The sequence below is a fragment of the Pteropus alecto genome, unplaced genomic scaffold, assembly GCF_000325575.1.
Source record: "Pteropus alecto unplaced genomic scaffold, ASM32557v1 scaffold206, whole genome shotgun sequence".
Classification (NCBI taxonomy): domain Eukaryota; kingdom Metazoa; phylum Chordata; class Mammalia; order Chiroptera; family Pteropodidae; genus Pteropus; species Pteropus alecto.
The window spans coordinates 107,725-121,394 of NW_006438906.1; the positions used below are offsets into that span (position 1 = coordinate 107,725).

A 13,670-nucleotide genomic window follows, 5' to 3' on the forward strand; every position below is an offset into this window, starting at 1 on the left:
CTGCTACCGTACTGTGTGGGAGCGCCTGGGCCTGGCCTTCCAGACCCCTGAGGCATACTGCCAGCACCAAGTGTTCCGCTCTCTGGCCTACATGCGGCCACTGAGCATCTGGGCCATGCAACTGGCTCTGCAACAGCAGCAGCAGTGTAATAGGGCCTCCAGGCCAATAACTGAACAGGGCACAGGACTTAGCACAGGGCCTAAACTCGGACCAAAGGAAACCATGGCAAACCTGAGCCCAGAGTGAGCCCTCTGAACTGTGGGAAGGAGGCACCAACAGCCCAGCCTCACCTTTCCTCCTCCCCGTTCCTCCCAGCCTCCTGCAACCTGAGCCCCAGGGACAATCATGCTTCTTCTCTTCTCACCCAATTGTGCCAGTAAAGAGGGGTAGAGAATGACCTAAACATCACAATCACTTATTTATTTCTTTCCTCACCCCACCCCCTTATTGCATGAAATGTTCAAAAAGGTCAGCTGATTCCCCCAGGCCCATTCATGGGGTGATGGACATACACGGGTACAAATAAAAGGCCCAGAAAGCCAGTAAAAGTGGTGTGTTTGAGCCCTCAGGTTTCCTGACAGGGCACAGGAGCTGAGACTAGCCTTCCCCCATTCCTTTTAATCTGACACAGACTGGAGGCCCCAAGCCTCACATCTAGCCTAAGTGTCTGCCTTGTAAGATAACACATATGGAGCTGTGAGCAGGTACCCATTCTCCCTCTCTTGTGAGATTTGCATGCAGGGAAAGGATGGGATCTGGGCGGGGGGACTTTGAGAAGGGGTCAGGGAGTGGCAACTTCATGGGAGGCTCTGTACCAAGAGCCTGAGGCATGTGGTAGAACAGGCAAGAATTGCCAGGAGCCTGGAGCTCTCGGTCTGAGCTGTCCTTTGGTACCTCTGGCTGCAAGGCAGGCAGTTCCAGCTGGTGAGGGTCTTCACTGAGGCCACGAAGCTGGCGGGATAACACTGAGGAGACAAAGACTCTTCAAGAGCAGGCCAGGCTTCACCCCCCAAGTCCACCTTTAATGGTATCCTCAAGCCTCTCACCTCCATGCTCAGCTGGCAGGCGCCCCCTTGTGTCAGAGGAGTACATAGCGGGTACAAGGAGGAGACAGAAGGAGAACAGCAGGACCTGGAGCAGAAGAAAAGGAGATGAATAAAGGCTCTGAATTACAACTGTCCCTGCTACCTGAGAGAAGGATCTCTCCTTCCATCACTATCCTCACCAAGACACAGGTGCTGCTGCTGCTGGTTTTGTTTGCTATCTGAACCACCATGGCCTGGAGCCTCCTCAACTGATCCAGGAGAGACCTAGAAGAGAGGGGACAATGAGCAGCCCCTCGCCTGGCACCAAGATACAACGAAATCCCTTCCTGTTAAGGTCATGCCTCCATCTGTGCACTTGATTCTTTTTTTTTTTTTTTAACCAAGAGAAAAAGTTTAATAACATGTATACCTACGTATACATGAGATCCAGAAATACTGAGTAACTTTTACCTTTTTGTTATTTTGTTTTGAGAAGAGAGGGGACAATGAGCAGCCCCTCGCCTGGCACCAAGATACAACGAAATCCCTTCCTGTTAGGTAAGGTCATCCATCTGTGCACTTGATTCTTTTTTTTTTTTTTAACCAAGAGAAAAAGTTTAATAACATGTATACCTACTGTATACATGAGATCCAGAAATACTGAGTAACTTTTACTTTTTGTTATTTTGCCAGACGTCTTCCTCTATGTGGACAAAATGCCTGAAGTTCCTCATTAAAACAAATACACACCTCTCTGCCATACCCTGACTTAAACTCCTTTGTAAACAATTGGTTCCATACTGCCCAAATAGCTATACACATAATCCTCACCAAGCAGTCTAGATTCTCCACCTTCTGGCCCAACTCACATTAGGGTTCCAGCCAGCCTGGACTATGCTGTGTTCTCCCTAGAATTCGCCCTATCCCCACCCCACCCCCTAGAATTCTATCTACTATGAAACACCATTTGCCCTGTGAGGTCTTTTTTAATCCCTCCTTTGTCTTTCTTGATACTTATCCTTAGATACTTGTGAATTTATTCCCTATTACTGTGAGCTTCTTAGAATCAGAGGCCTACCAAAAGCCAATTTCCAGACCTTGCATGTGGGAGGCGCCCAGTTGAAAATCAACTGTGGAACAAGGAAGAGTGAGACAGCATTAAATGGAAAGGATGAAAAGGAACTGATGTTGGAGAGCTGCTTACAGATTCTGTTCCTCCAGGAGCTGTACTTTGTTCTGTAGCTCCAGATTCTGGGCTGTGTATTTTAAGACCCTGGGGGAACAGCAGATGTAGGGATATGGTCTATATCTTCCCTTCAACCTACCACTTCCAGCTACTTAGGTTTCCCCCAACCCCAGAGTCCCTCTGCCATTTATACCTGCTTTCTAAACTTCCCACATACACCTTCTTCTTCCTGCGGCTCTCTTGGGCAGACTTTTTATTTCGAATCTTCCTCCGCACTCGTTTTAGAACTTGTTCCTCCATCTGAGAGAATACAGGGAAAAGGGGTATCATCAGACGAACGTTGCACCGAACGTTGGACCAAAGAGTTGGAAGGCAACTGAATTCAATCTTCCCAATGCAGGACTCCCTTCTACAGCTTCCCTGACCAATAGGTACTTGGCTTCTGGCTGAATGCCTCAGAGATTCAGGTGTTAATGCCCTCACAAGCCAGGCCATTTTTAACAATTTTATTAATTTGAAATCTTCCTTCTCCTGAGCCAACACCTGCCTGTATAATTTCTATCCATTGGACTTACCTGATACCTAACGTTTGAGGCCATACAGAACAAATGGTCTTCGGCTATTTTAAGGCACTCAACGTTTCTTCAGTGTTAAGACAAATATGGGCAAAATTTTTTAACTCACCATCTTACCTCCTTGGGATGAACAGTCCTTTTAATACTGTCAAAGATCTGGGCTCAAAACTGGACAGTAAGATGTGCTCTGGCCAGTATAAAGGAGAGCAGGATAGTCACTGCCCTTCTAGTGACTAGCCTCTTCTGATATAGCCTCCAACCCCATTCACTGTTGACTCGTCTTGTACTTTAAGAAATTAAAATTCTGTTGACTCATCTTGTACTTTAAGAAATTAAAATTCTTTTAACTTTTCTGTTAATGAACATTGAATTCATGACAGTTATCACAATATCGTGCTTATGAGGCTGCCATTCATTGCTGCTTAAAACTTAAAACTCAAGATTTTACATTCTTGTTATACTATTTAGTCCAACCTTGATGAACTCTAAAAATTCTACCTTTTCAGCTAGGTGGATTACCATAAAGCCAGTGAAATCTAAAGTGTCAGTAAAATCAAAGTCCTTTCCAAGTCCCTATACTAATGTACTGATAATTCTGCATTCTATTTAAAAGAGAACCCCAAAATTTGTATAAGCCTCACAAAATCAGAATCTGCCCCTGCATGCAGCATATCAACCACATCCCCCAGGTTCCTATTAAGAGCAAATTTGCTAAGTTTCTCACTTCAGTCCTTGTTCAAGTTGCTAATGCAGAATTAACAGAATTGGCCTATTTGGTACTCAACACCCCTCCCTCACCCAGCCTTTGCTCTACCAATGGGAGTCTTACCTTAGTGAGAGGAAAAGTCCCAGGCAGAGTAATCCCCTCCTGCTCCAATAGCCTCTTCTCCTCATCTGTCAGTATCAGCCTAACCATCTCCTGGGGTTACAGAAAGATGGGCAGCAGAGTTGCAAGGGGATGTCAGAGAGGAATGAGAAATCCTGTCTGTAGTTATGCAATATGAGAATAATCCTCTCATAAATCAAGTACCTGCTCTGACGGCTCCTCCACATGCAAGGGAATCAGGGCCCCCTCTTTTCCATAGCTCTCACTATCTGCAAAAGGGAAAGTGAATAGCCAGGTCTATGAGTCCTCTCCCCACAAAACTTCACTTATTTCAGACTCACCTAGATCTATGGAAACATGTTCCTGTGGGAGAGAATAGGTGTGATCATGGTGGACAAGACAGGGGTTCGAGTTGCTGAGAACGCTCAACGATGCTGGGGGACTCTGCAGAGAGCTCAGGAAATCCTCTATGTCCCAATCGCTCAGTGCCTGCACAGGGTTCAAATTAAAAGGCCTTGACCCATCACCTTGTGAACAGCGCGCGCCCGCGCCTCAGTGCCCACCTACCTGGGAAAGCGGTAACTCCCAGCTCATTGGAGCCTCCATGGCCTCTTTGGGCACCGCCCCTAACTCTCCGCTTTCCTCCAGCAGGAAGCCCAGCAGGTCCTGGTCATCCGGGTCCAACGCCAACTCCATACCGTACACCTACGGAAAGAACAGGCAGAAACACAGAAGTTCACCCCTCCACCGATTGTCCGTCAGCCCCACCTATCCGCTAGTGCCTTTCCAGCCGGCTTTCCCCTTAAGTACTAGTGGTCGCTCTCAAACTGGACCTATCCTCTCAAACTCAATTCTCTGCAGCGTCCAACACAACGGAAGTGACGCATCTACCCTCAAAACATTCCGGGACTTAAAGTCACCCCCTAATGCGGAAGTGACCCAGGTGCCTCGCCACGTCCCGCGAGCTATGCAAATAGAGGGGAGGTCCCCGCTGTCTACTCACACCCTGAGGGCGGACATTCTGGAGAACCGGCTCCGCCTTCGCCCCAAGCTAGAAAAAGGAAGGATCAGAGACTAAAAGGGAACTCATACGCAGTTCGTCCGTTTCCTCCGGATTGCGCCGCACCCTTGCTTCCGCCGGGGAGGGCGGATGGTCTTCAGCGGGCTCCCGAGCATCGAGAGCTGGGGCCAGAGCAGCTTCCTGCGGTCTCTGCGACCATAGAGCGCGGGCCAAGGGCGCCGCCCACGGGTGGGGGACGTTCCGGGGACGGAAGTGGCCCAGAGAGTGCCGAAGGGAGGGCGAGGCCGGACCCCGAGAGCCACCCGGAGAACTAACGGGCTAGCGGGCCGGCGGGCGGGGCACAAGCCAGGCAGCTCAGGTAGGCCGGACGGGGCCGCACGGGAGCCTCAGGGTGGGGCCGCAAAGCCAGGCCCGGGAGGAGGAAGGGCGGGCGGGGCCCCTGACTCTCCTGCGTCTCCTGTTTCGGGTCTTGTTGGCTTGGTCAACGTCAAGTGTATCTGGGCTTGGGCTCGGAATTAAGTAGGCCGTTTTGTAGGAGCCAGGCCCTTCCTGGGAGCAGTCAACTGTGATAGGTTTGGGGGAAGATGGCAAGTGGGGTAGCAGTGAGGTGCAGGGCGGGTATTGGTTTTGAGGTTAGCTGATAGCGGGTAAGTGGGTGAGTTTAGGGTTAGGTGAGTTGGCTTTAGGAATCCGGTTAACTTTAGGAGTTATAGAGCCACGGTTAAAACTTAGAGTTATTAGCGTGAGTCGGGTCCGTTTATGTAGGTAAAGTTTGGATTAAGGTCATTTTATTTACTAGGATGGCCAACATTAAGTCAAAGTTAGAGTTAGTTAGAGTTCAGGGTCATCAACAGGAATTAGGTTAGAAGTTCAGTTTTGGGGATTAGAGAACCATGACATAGTCAATATTAGAGCTAAACAGTGAAGGAGTAGATCAGGAATCAAGTGACAAATGAGCTGTAGGTTTAGGGGTCAACATTTTGGGTTACGGTCAGGGGGGTGGTGCTAAAGAAAAAAAAATTCTGTCAGTGTTAGGGATCAGGGTTAGTTAAAGCTGCCTGCTAGGAAAGGGATGAATGTTGAAGCCTGTATTGGGAAACAGTAAACAAATTAAGATCAGGGTTAATGTTAGGAATTGGGGGCAGTTCTAAAGGTTGCAGTCGAGGTCAGGGTAGTTGACCTCAGGCAGGTAAAATTTAGGAGATTGGCAGTAGGTAGATGCTCTTGTTTTGCGGGGAAGTCTCTTATTCCCGTGTAGTCGCAACGGCTTCTTTGACCAGAAAAATAACAAACTAAATTTCAGGTCATGGTTCTGGACTTCAGCTAGAATTGCAGGCATCCGGGATTCCAGTTTCTTTTATTCTGCTCTTTAAGCTCAAGGCTCTTGCTATGGCCACTACAGTTGAGAGGCAGGGGTTCCTGGACTCTGTTGTTTACACGATAGAAGGTGGGAAAGGGAAAAGGACCCAGAGGATATATGAGAGGCCTAGTCATAGTGGAGGGACTGCCTAGGGGAGAGGGGACTGGTGACTAAGGGGGAAGTAGACCAAGGAAACGCTGTTGCTGTGGGATAAAGGGATGACTGAATCCTCTGAAAGTTCAACTCCACTGCCACTCATTTCCTTTATTTCCTAGATATTAAGCCCTCCTCTCCAACTGTCATCCCTAGCCCTGCATTTCACCCCCTTCCTGCATGTTCCCTTACAGAATACTTCCCTTGCCTATAATTCTCCCATGTTTTCCATCTTATCATCCAGTCCTAGCCTCAGTTCTGCCTCTCTTTCCACCCCTTAATCTACACATCTTACTTTAATTTATCCTCACCCAAATCTGAACTTTCCCATCACTATAGCTCTCTCCCATAGTTTCCACCCACTCATTCATTTGCTGAATACCCCACCCTCAGTCCAACACAACTGGCAAGTACCCCTGGTCCCTGCTATGTGCCTTCCCCTGATTCTAAGCCGCCTTAATTTCTTGGTCCAGTTGTAGATCCCCTTCCCCCACTCCCCAAAGAGAAAAGAGGAAATGAGACCCAAAGAGGAAACTGGGTCTTGCTGATCCCACGCCCAGCCAGGCCACTGACCACACCCCCATTTCACTCCCAGCTTGACCCTGCCACTGACCATAGCACTATCCCCTACCCAACCTGACCCAGCCACTGGTTGCATCCCATGGCCCCTCGCCGCCCCGCAATTCCAGCTATACTTAGACACTATCAGTGTCCCTACACTATCCCCCCGATCCCAGCCTAATATCGCCACTGACCACAGCCCCAATTTTTCTCAGCCTCCTGTAGCCTGACCTAGCCTGTGACCTCACTTTATCATTTTCTGATTTAGCCACTTTCCACATAATTATTCTTCCCCTTCCCCCAGCCCGATCTGGTGACCGATTACATATGTATTTTTTCCTACTCCTGTCTTCCCCAGCCTTTCTCTATAACTTGTCTTCCCCATTTCCAGCCCAATACAGTAACTAACCTCATCCTTTTTTTTTTTAATTTTTAAAAAAAGATGTACATATATTTTAATTTTTGATTAATTTATTTTCCAATTACAGTCAACATACAATATTATATTAGTTTCAGGTATGCAGCATAGTGGTTAGGCATTTATATATGTTATGAAGGGATCACCCCAATAAGTCTAGTACCCATCTGACACAGTATACTAACCTCATCCCTTTTGCCCCTACCTGGTACTAACCACATCCCCATCCCGTTTTTCCCACAGCCTAACCAACATCCCCTAACCACAGTCTCATCATCTTTCATTCCCAGCGCAACCTGATCCTTTTTTCTCCCTTCCCAGTTTCTTGCTTAAACTCAAGCTACCCTAGCCACTGAGGAGCTACTGATGACAAGAAGCTCTGGGATCCCAGCCTGACTTTGGGTCCTGGTCCCTGAGAGTTGACATGATGGATTGTCATCAGGTCCTGTCAGTTCTAACTCTTAAATTTTCTGAGCAACGTCCTTCTCTCCACTATTCTATCTCTGGCTTCATTACCTCTCACTTGTGCTAATGCAGTGTCTTCCTAACCAAATCTCCAAGGTAACTGCCAGTTATTTTCCTAAAATCCAGTTCTGGATATGTCCCTTCTCAGCTCACAGCCTCTCTTGGCCACCTGTTGCCCTTTAGTAGATAAAATTCCTCATACTTCTCTCTAGTCCTCCCTCGCCTTTCCTAACTTCCCCATCACTGCTCCCTTGCAGGTACCCTGTGCTTCAGCCAGCGTGTCTACTCACTTCCCTGAATGTGCCTCCGTGATTTCCTGCTTCTTCACCTTTGCTTATGCTATTATTTCTGCCTGGAATGCGACCCCTGACCCATCTCCAGCTGGTATAATGGAGAGAGCTTGAGCTTTGGAGTCAGACCTGGGTTCAGATCCTGGCTTCACAACTTACTAGCTCTCTGATTTTGGACAAGTACCTTGAACAAATGCTTTTTAGAACCTCAGTTTCCTAAACTGTAAAAATGGAAATAACGACACCTACCTTTCAGGGTTGTTGTAAGGATTAAATGAAATCATGTACACAAAGCAATGGACCATATAGTCAATAAAAAGATAGATCACTATTATTCTTTATTATCTTTATTTTAAAATCCTAACTTCAAAGGACACTTTTCATGGAGACTTTTTGATCCCCATCACTCCCCTGAACTTATACTTCTTGGCTCTTACTACATCTTGCCTTCTATTATAATTCTTATTTAGCTGACTGAGAGCCCCTTGAGGGCAAATGGTAGGGCCTACTCTTGGTTCCCAGCCGCTGAGACTTTAGCCCAGTGCCTTCCCCACAGTAAGTCTTCAGAAATGCTTGCTAGATGAATGGAGGGAGAATGTCTATATAATGGGAGGGGTGATATGAGACAACTGTTGTGCTTGCTGATAGAGGTGTATTTGTGGGGAAGCTGTGTGCCTGGGATAGGGTCATTATGAGAAGATAACACGGTTGTGATGGGATCTGTGTAGAGGCTGCATGTTTGAGATAATGTGTACTTAGAGACAGTGTAAGCTTTGTGGGAAAGAGCTCAGTGCATAAGCTGGGGTACATTTGGGGAGAATGAATATGCGTGAGTAGGGGTGTAGCTGAGGAGAGGCTGTGTTGGGGGAGGTCAGGTCCAGCCTTTCAGCTGCCCGGTCCAGCCCTAAATGAGCCTCCAGCAGCCTGAGGCCGGATATGTCAGTCTCACCCACAACCCTCACCCCCGCCCCTCCTCCCCCTGCTCGCGGTTGCAGACTCAGAGGCCAAATTTGGTAACAGACTGAGTGTTACTCCCCCAACCCTTTTCTATTCTGACTGTCTTCAGCTTTCTGTCTCCCTTTGTCTCTCACTATAATTACCTGTCTTTCTGCAACTCTCGTTGTGGGTATCTGCTCTGACTGTATTTTCCATATACCCCAAATTCCTTACCCGTAGTACACTTACATTCCATTCCTTGCTGGGATTTGACCTTCTGTCCTGCATTCCCCCCCCCCACCCTCCAGTTGCCCAACTCCTCTGGAATGCGTCTCAGGAATGTCTTGAGGGAGGAGGAGTTCTCTGGGAAGGGGACATTGGGGGAGGGGGTATTGTTGCTGTTCCTTAAAACATGATGGAAAGGGGAGCAAAGTTCTCAGGCCAGAGCAGGAACTGGATAGCTTTCTTAGATAGTTCCAGGGGCCTTGTTTTATACCCTCATCACCCCCAATTCACTCTTCAGTTCTCACTCTCTTGTGGCTATGTAGCTGTCTGCTCATGACCAGCCTGAAAGTAAGGGTAGGCATGACTCAGCTCCCTTATCGGGGTCTCACCAGAGCTTTCCATACTTGAGTAAGGAGGGGGTGTCCATATGTCCGGAGGAAATGGGGGGAGATGTGGAATTTCAGCTTAGAGTGGGAGATCCTTCAGTCCTGCCCTCAGCTCCTCTGACTTCTCCAACTTTCCTCCAGCTCTCCAGTGACTCCACAGCCAGGTCAGCTACTGGGCGAGATGCCCAAGGAATGGGGAGGTGGGCAGAAAGCTAGAACTGGGGAGACTGGGAGGGTCCTCTCATTTGAGAGGAGAGGTAGAGAGCGAGCTGTGGTTTCTTCTCTTTTGAGACTCTGGACCAGTGGTCCTCAACCTTTCTGGCACCAGGGACCAGTGCTCCTATGAGACTCTAATACCTGATGATCTGAGGTGGAACTGAGGCGGTGATGCTCGTGCTGGGGAGCAGCTGCAAATACAGATGAAGCTTCGCTTGCTGGCCCCCTGCTCACCTCCTGCTGTGTGGCCCGGTTCCTAACAGGCCACAGGCCGGTACCAGTCTGCGGCCCGGGGGTTGGAGACCCCTGCTCTGGACTGTTTAGAAGGTCAGAAATGGTCTCTCAGACCCTGACCCAGACTCTTTCCACATCAGTCTCCTCTCCCTTGTTTCTACTTAGATTTTTCAATCCTCCTTACCTCATCCTTTCTAATGACTTCACCTCCCCCCAAAAAACATGCCCCTTCCCAACTTCCCTGCTTCTCAACTGCCTTTTGTATCCCAACATCCCCACCTCTGCTTCCACCCTTTCCCCTAGTCCTGCTTTCCCTTCTGAGGCTAGCAGTTTGTCAGAAGGGGAATGGGCATCCTGGATGCGCTCACTCTCTTCGTTAAGAGGCACCAATCCCTGTGCCAAACTGGGTCACATCATCAGCTACGGGGCAGACTTGTCCTCTTGTGCACTGTGTGCCACCTGCCACCTCCAATGGTTCCTCCAACCCACTGAGAGGTGGTGCCAGGAAGGCAGAGGAAGGCAGGGGAGGGCAGGATGGGACTGGTATCCTCAGAGACACTGAAAATACCATCAGGGGAGGCAGCTAAGATAGAGGACAGATTCTGAGAAGGACGTACTGAAAAAGAACACGCGTAGGAGTTGTAGTGAGGACTTGGTAACTTGGAAAGAGCAGAGACTGAGAAGAACTGGGCTCTTTCTCTGACCTGCCTTGAAACTCCTCCCCCCCAACCCCCCACGGGGTCTGATTGCCCTTCTGTAAAATTGAAGAGTTGACTAGATAATTCCTGAGATCTCTTTGGATTAGAGGGTCATAATTCTAGCTTGACTGCCAGGGAAGCTAAATATGGGGCCAAGCTCCTCAGGGAAGCCCCAGAATCTCAGATTAGAGGAAAGCTGGGACAGGAGTGGGCCTGGATGGCTTGAACAGCCAGTGTTTGGTCTCCCTGCCAGGCTAGCTAGAGTCGATGTTTGCAGGCTTCAAGAGCCCTTGGGAATTATCTAATATACGTCTTCATTTTGTAGGGAAGCTGTGAGGGAAGGTCACATGATGAGTCAGGGCAGAGCTCTAAGAATTCCAGACAGGGAAAAGCCAGCAGGATTTAATGGAAGACAGAGAAAAAGACTGAACCAGGAAAAGGTAAAAACAAGGCAGAGGAAGGGCTGGGAAAGGAACAGGGACAAGGGGAAAGAGAAAGACACTCTCGGAAGAAAGAAGGGAGGCACAGATTCCAGTGGTGAGGACAGGGTACTGTCCTCAGATCACACTGCATTTCAGACCTGCTCTTGCACCTTGCAGACCAGCCTCTCCTTTAGATGTCTTAGGTGATTAGGACTAGCCCTTTTGATGTAATAAATCTTTCACTCTATAAAATTATTAAATAAAACTAAAACAACCTCATTACTACCTGCTTTGGTGAATCCCTTTCAAAAACACTCCTCCTTGGGACTCCACCTGAGGGATCCTCACTCCTTCAGTAAGGGTATTCTAATGCCCAATGCCATGGGCCAGGTGTAGCCAGGCTGGAGAGGAGAAGCTGCCACCATGGTTGCGCTTTCGCTGAAGATCAGCATTGGAAATGTGGTGAAGACGATGCAGTTCGAGCCATCCACCATGGTATACGACGCCTGTCGCATCATTCGTGAACGTATCCCAGAGGCCCTCACTGGCCCTCGTGAGTCTGATTACCCAGGTGGCTGGGGTGGGAATGCTTGGTCCATTGTGTTCCCAGGCTCTTGGCCTTGAGGCATGACCCTATTGTCCCCCAAGGCTACTTATCCCTCAGGTCGATGCTCCATGGCTCACTCCTCCCCTCTAGGCCCAGAATCACTGGGGAAATAATAAGAGGCAGCAATGCAGCCATTCAGCCACATTGGGGTCCTCATATGTCTGAAGTGATCCATCCTCTCTTTTAGCCAGCGACTTTGGGCTGTTTCTGTCAGATGATGACCCCAAAAAGGGTATATGGCTGGAGGCCGGGAAAGCTTTGGATTACTACATGCTCCGAAATGGGGTAAGTGTCACTTCATCAAGGACTACCAACATCTTTTTCCATCAGCTTCCCCATTCCACCTCCCTATTTTCAGCACCTACATTTGTTGTCTCTGACCCCTCCCATGCTTTCTGTGTATTAATGGTGGTCATAATATTCTGCTTTTGAGTGAACCATCATAGTCTTTCTTTTAATAACCTCCTTTCTTCCCCTCTGGCCATGTAAAAAAGAAGTAATACCTCTAGCTTAAAGTGGGCCCCTATCTCCTATTCCTGCCTCAACAGGACACCATGGAGTACAAGAAGAAACAGAGACCCCTGAAGATCCGTATGCTAGATGGAACTGTGAAGACTATCATGGTGGATGATTCTAAGACTGTCACCGACATGCTTATGACCATCTGTGCCCGCATTGGTAAGGGGTCTCGGTGGGGCTGAGGGCTCAGGCAGGGAGGCTCCAACTCTGCCAAAAGATGTGGATGCAGTGCCTGGGATGCTACCAACCCTTTCCCCTCCCCTAGGCATCACCAACCATGATGAATATTCTCTGGTTCGAGAGTTGATGGAAGAGAAAAAGGAGGAGGTGACGGGGACCTTACGAAAGGACAAGACACTGCTGCGAGATGAAAAGAAGATGGAGAAACTCAAGCAGAAGTTGCACACAGATGATGAGTGTAAGCAGAAATGGAAAACGGAGGGCACTGGAATTGATCTGGGTGGCAGGGAACAGTGATTTATTTGTTATTTATTGAACACTGCTCTTAGAAGACACTATTTTAGACACTAGTGATGCATCAGTAATGAAACAAAGTCTTATACTCACTGAAATTAGCATATTAGTGAGAGAAGGTACTAGATGAAAAAAATAAACCAAAAGCCAGAGACCAGACAGCACAGGGGCCTTGAGGGCTTGTGATTGAGGGGACTCTCTGTGTCCCAGTGAACTGGCTGGACCATGGCCGCACACTGAGGGAACAGGGAGTGGAGGAGCATGAGACACTTCTGCTGCGGAGGAAGTTCTTCTACTCAGACCAGAATGTGGACTCCCGGGACCCCGTACAGCTGAACCTTCTATATGTGCAGGTGTGAGAGGACTTGCCTGGGGTAATGGAGGTAGGGAGCAAGGACAGAAGCACGGTGAAGGGCATTCCTTCAACCACATGCATTGTTCACCTCCTTTCCCTGTGTGGTCCTTTCCCTGTGTGGTCCAGGCACGAGATGACATCCTGAATGGCTCCCACCCTGTCTCCTTCGACAAGGCCTGTGAGTTTGCTGGCTTCCAATGCCAGATCCAGTTTGGGCCCCACAATGAGCAGAAGCACAAGGCTGGCTTCCTTGAGTGAGTAACTCACATCCCACACCCTATCAAGGCCCAGGACTCCCTGCTTTTGTGACCTCAGTAGGCCTCTCTCCATCCTAGGCCTTCTCACCCCATTTCTTCTCCTGAGGTACCTGGGTTTGACCTACATGAGTATTTTTTTAGCTTCCATCAGTCATTTGTCTCCTCACTGGCCCCATGTGGAATATGAATGTGGTCCAGATCTCTTCCCCTTCCACCTATGTCCTAAGCAAGCATGTAACTTTTTTGAGATTCTCTGAAGAATTTTATTGTAGGAGACAGAGGGAAATAGGATACAGTTTTACTCATATGGAATATTAGATTTAAAAACTCCCACAAGTCTTCATCCATTGATATTTCTCAAAATGTAGAGTTTGGCTTGGCTTTCTCAGCTTCCTACAGGTGCGGTCATTCTTCTGGTGAGCTCCTTCTGCTCTTGGTTCCCTGAAATAATGCTCTTGAC

The 13,670-nt window shown here is 48.5% G+C and overlaps 3 protein-coding genes across 7 annotated transcripts in view; 2 read left to right on the plus strand and 1 right to left on the minus strand.

Annotated features, from left to right (window-relative positions):
* GBA2 (glucosylceramidase beta 2) overlaps window positions 1-549 on the plus strand; it is a 10,948-nt gene extending 10,399 nt beyond the window's left edge. Inside the window, exon 17 of the mRNA XM_015592613.2 lies at window positions 2-549. Within this exon, the coding sequence (XP_015448099.1) occupies window positions 2-247 (246 nt within the window). The 3' untranslated portion in view covers window positions 248-549. The remainder of the gene's footprint in view (window position 1) is intronic.
* On the minus strand, window positions 401-4,831 carry CREB3 (cAMP responsive element binding protein 3). Of its 5 annotated transcripts, none has more exons than XM_006916007.3 (10): window positions 4,706-4,831; window positions 4,181-4,318; window positions 3,955-4,102; window positions 3,818-3,882; window positions 3,617-3,706; window positions 2,406-2,512; window positions 2,231-2,299; window positions 1,227-1,311; window positions 1,048-1,132; window positions 401-966 (listed from the first exon to the last, which is right to left on the minus strand). In XM_006916007.3, exons 1-10 carry the CDS (start codon window positions 4,787-4,789, stop codon window positions 656-658), a joined length of 1,182 nt encoding a protein of 393 aa, XP_006916069.1. In that variant the 5' UTR covers window positions 4,790-4,831; the 3' UTR covers window positions 401-655. The 5 variants fall into 5 exon arrangements, with proteins under 5 accessions (XP_006916069.1, XP_006916071.1, XP_024905516.1 ...); XM_006916009.3 differs by having other exon boundaries at window positions 4,617-4,752; XM_025049748.1 differs by lacking the exon at window positions 4,706-4,831 and adding an exon at window positions 4,505-4,523.
* TLN1 (talin 1) overlaps window positions 4,796-13,670 on the plus strand; it is a 32,867-nt gene continuing 23,992 nt past the window's right edge. The window contains 7 exon segments of the mRNA XM_006916006.3: window positions 4,796-4,992; window positions 11,389-11,551; window positions 11,793-11,890; window positions 12,154-12,283; window positions 12,390-12,542; window positions 12,809-12,951; window positions 13,080-13,207. Of these exon segments, the coding sequence (XP_006916068.1) occupies window positions 11,422-11,551; window positions 11,793-11,890; window positions 12,154-12,283; window positions 12,390-12,542; window positions 12,809-12,951; window positions 13,080-13,207 (782 nt within the window). The 5' untranslated portion in view covers window positions 4,796-4,992; window positions 11,389-11,421.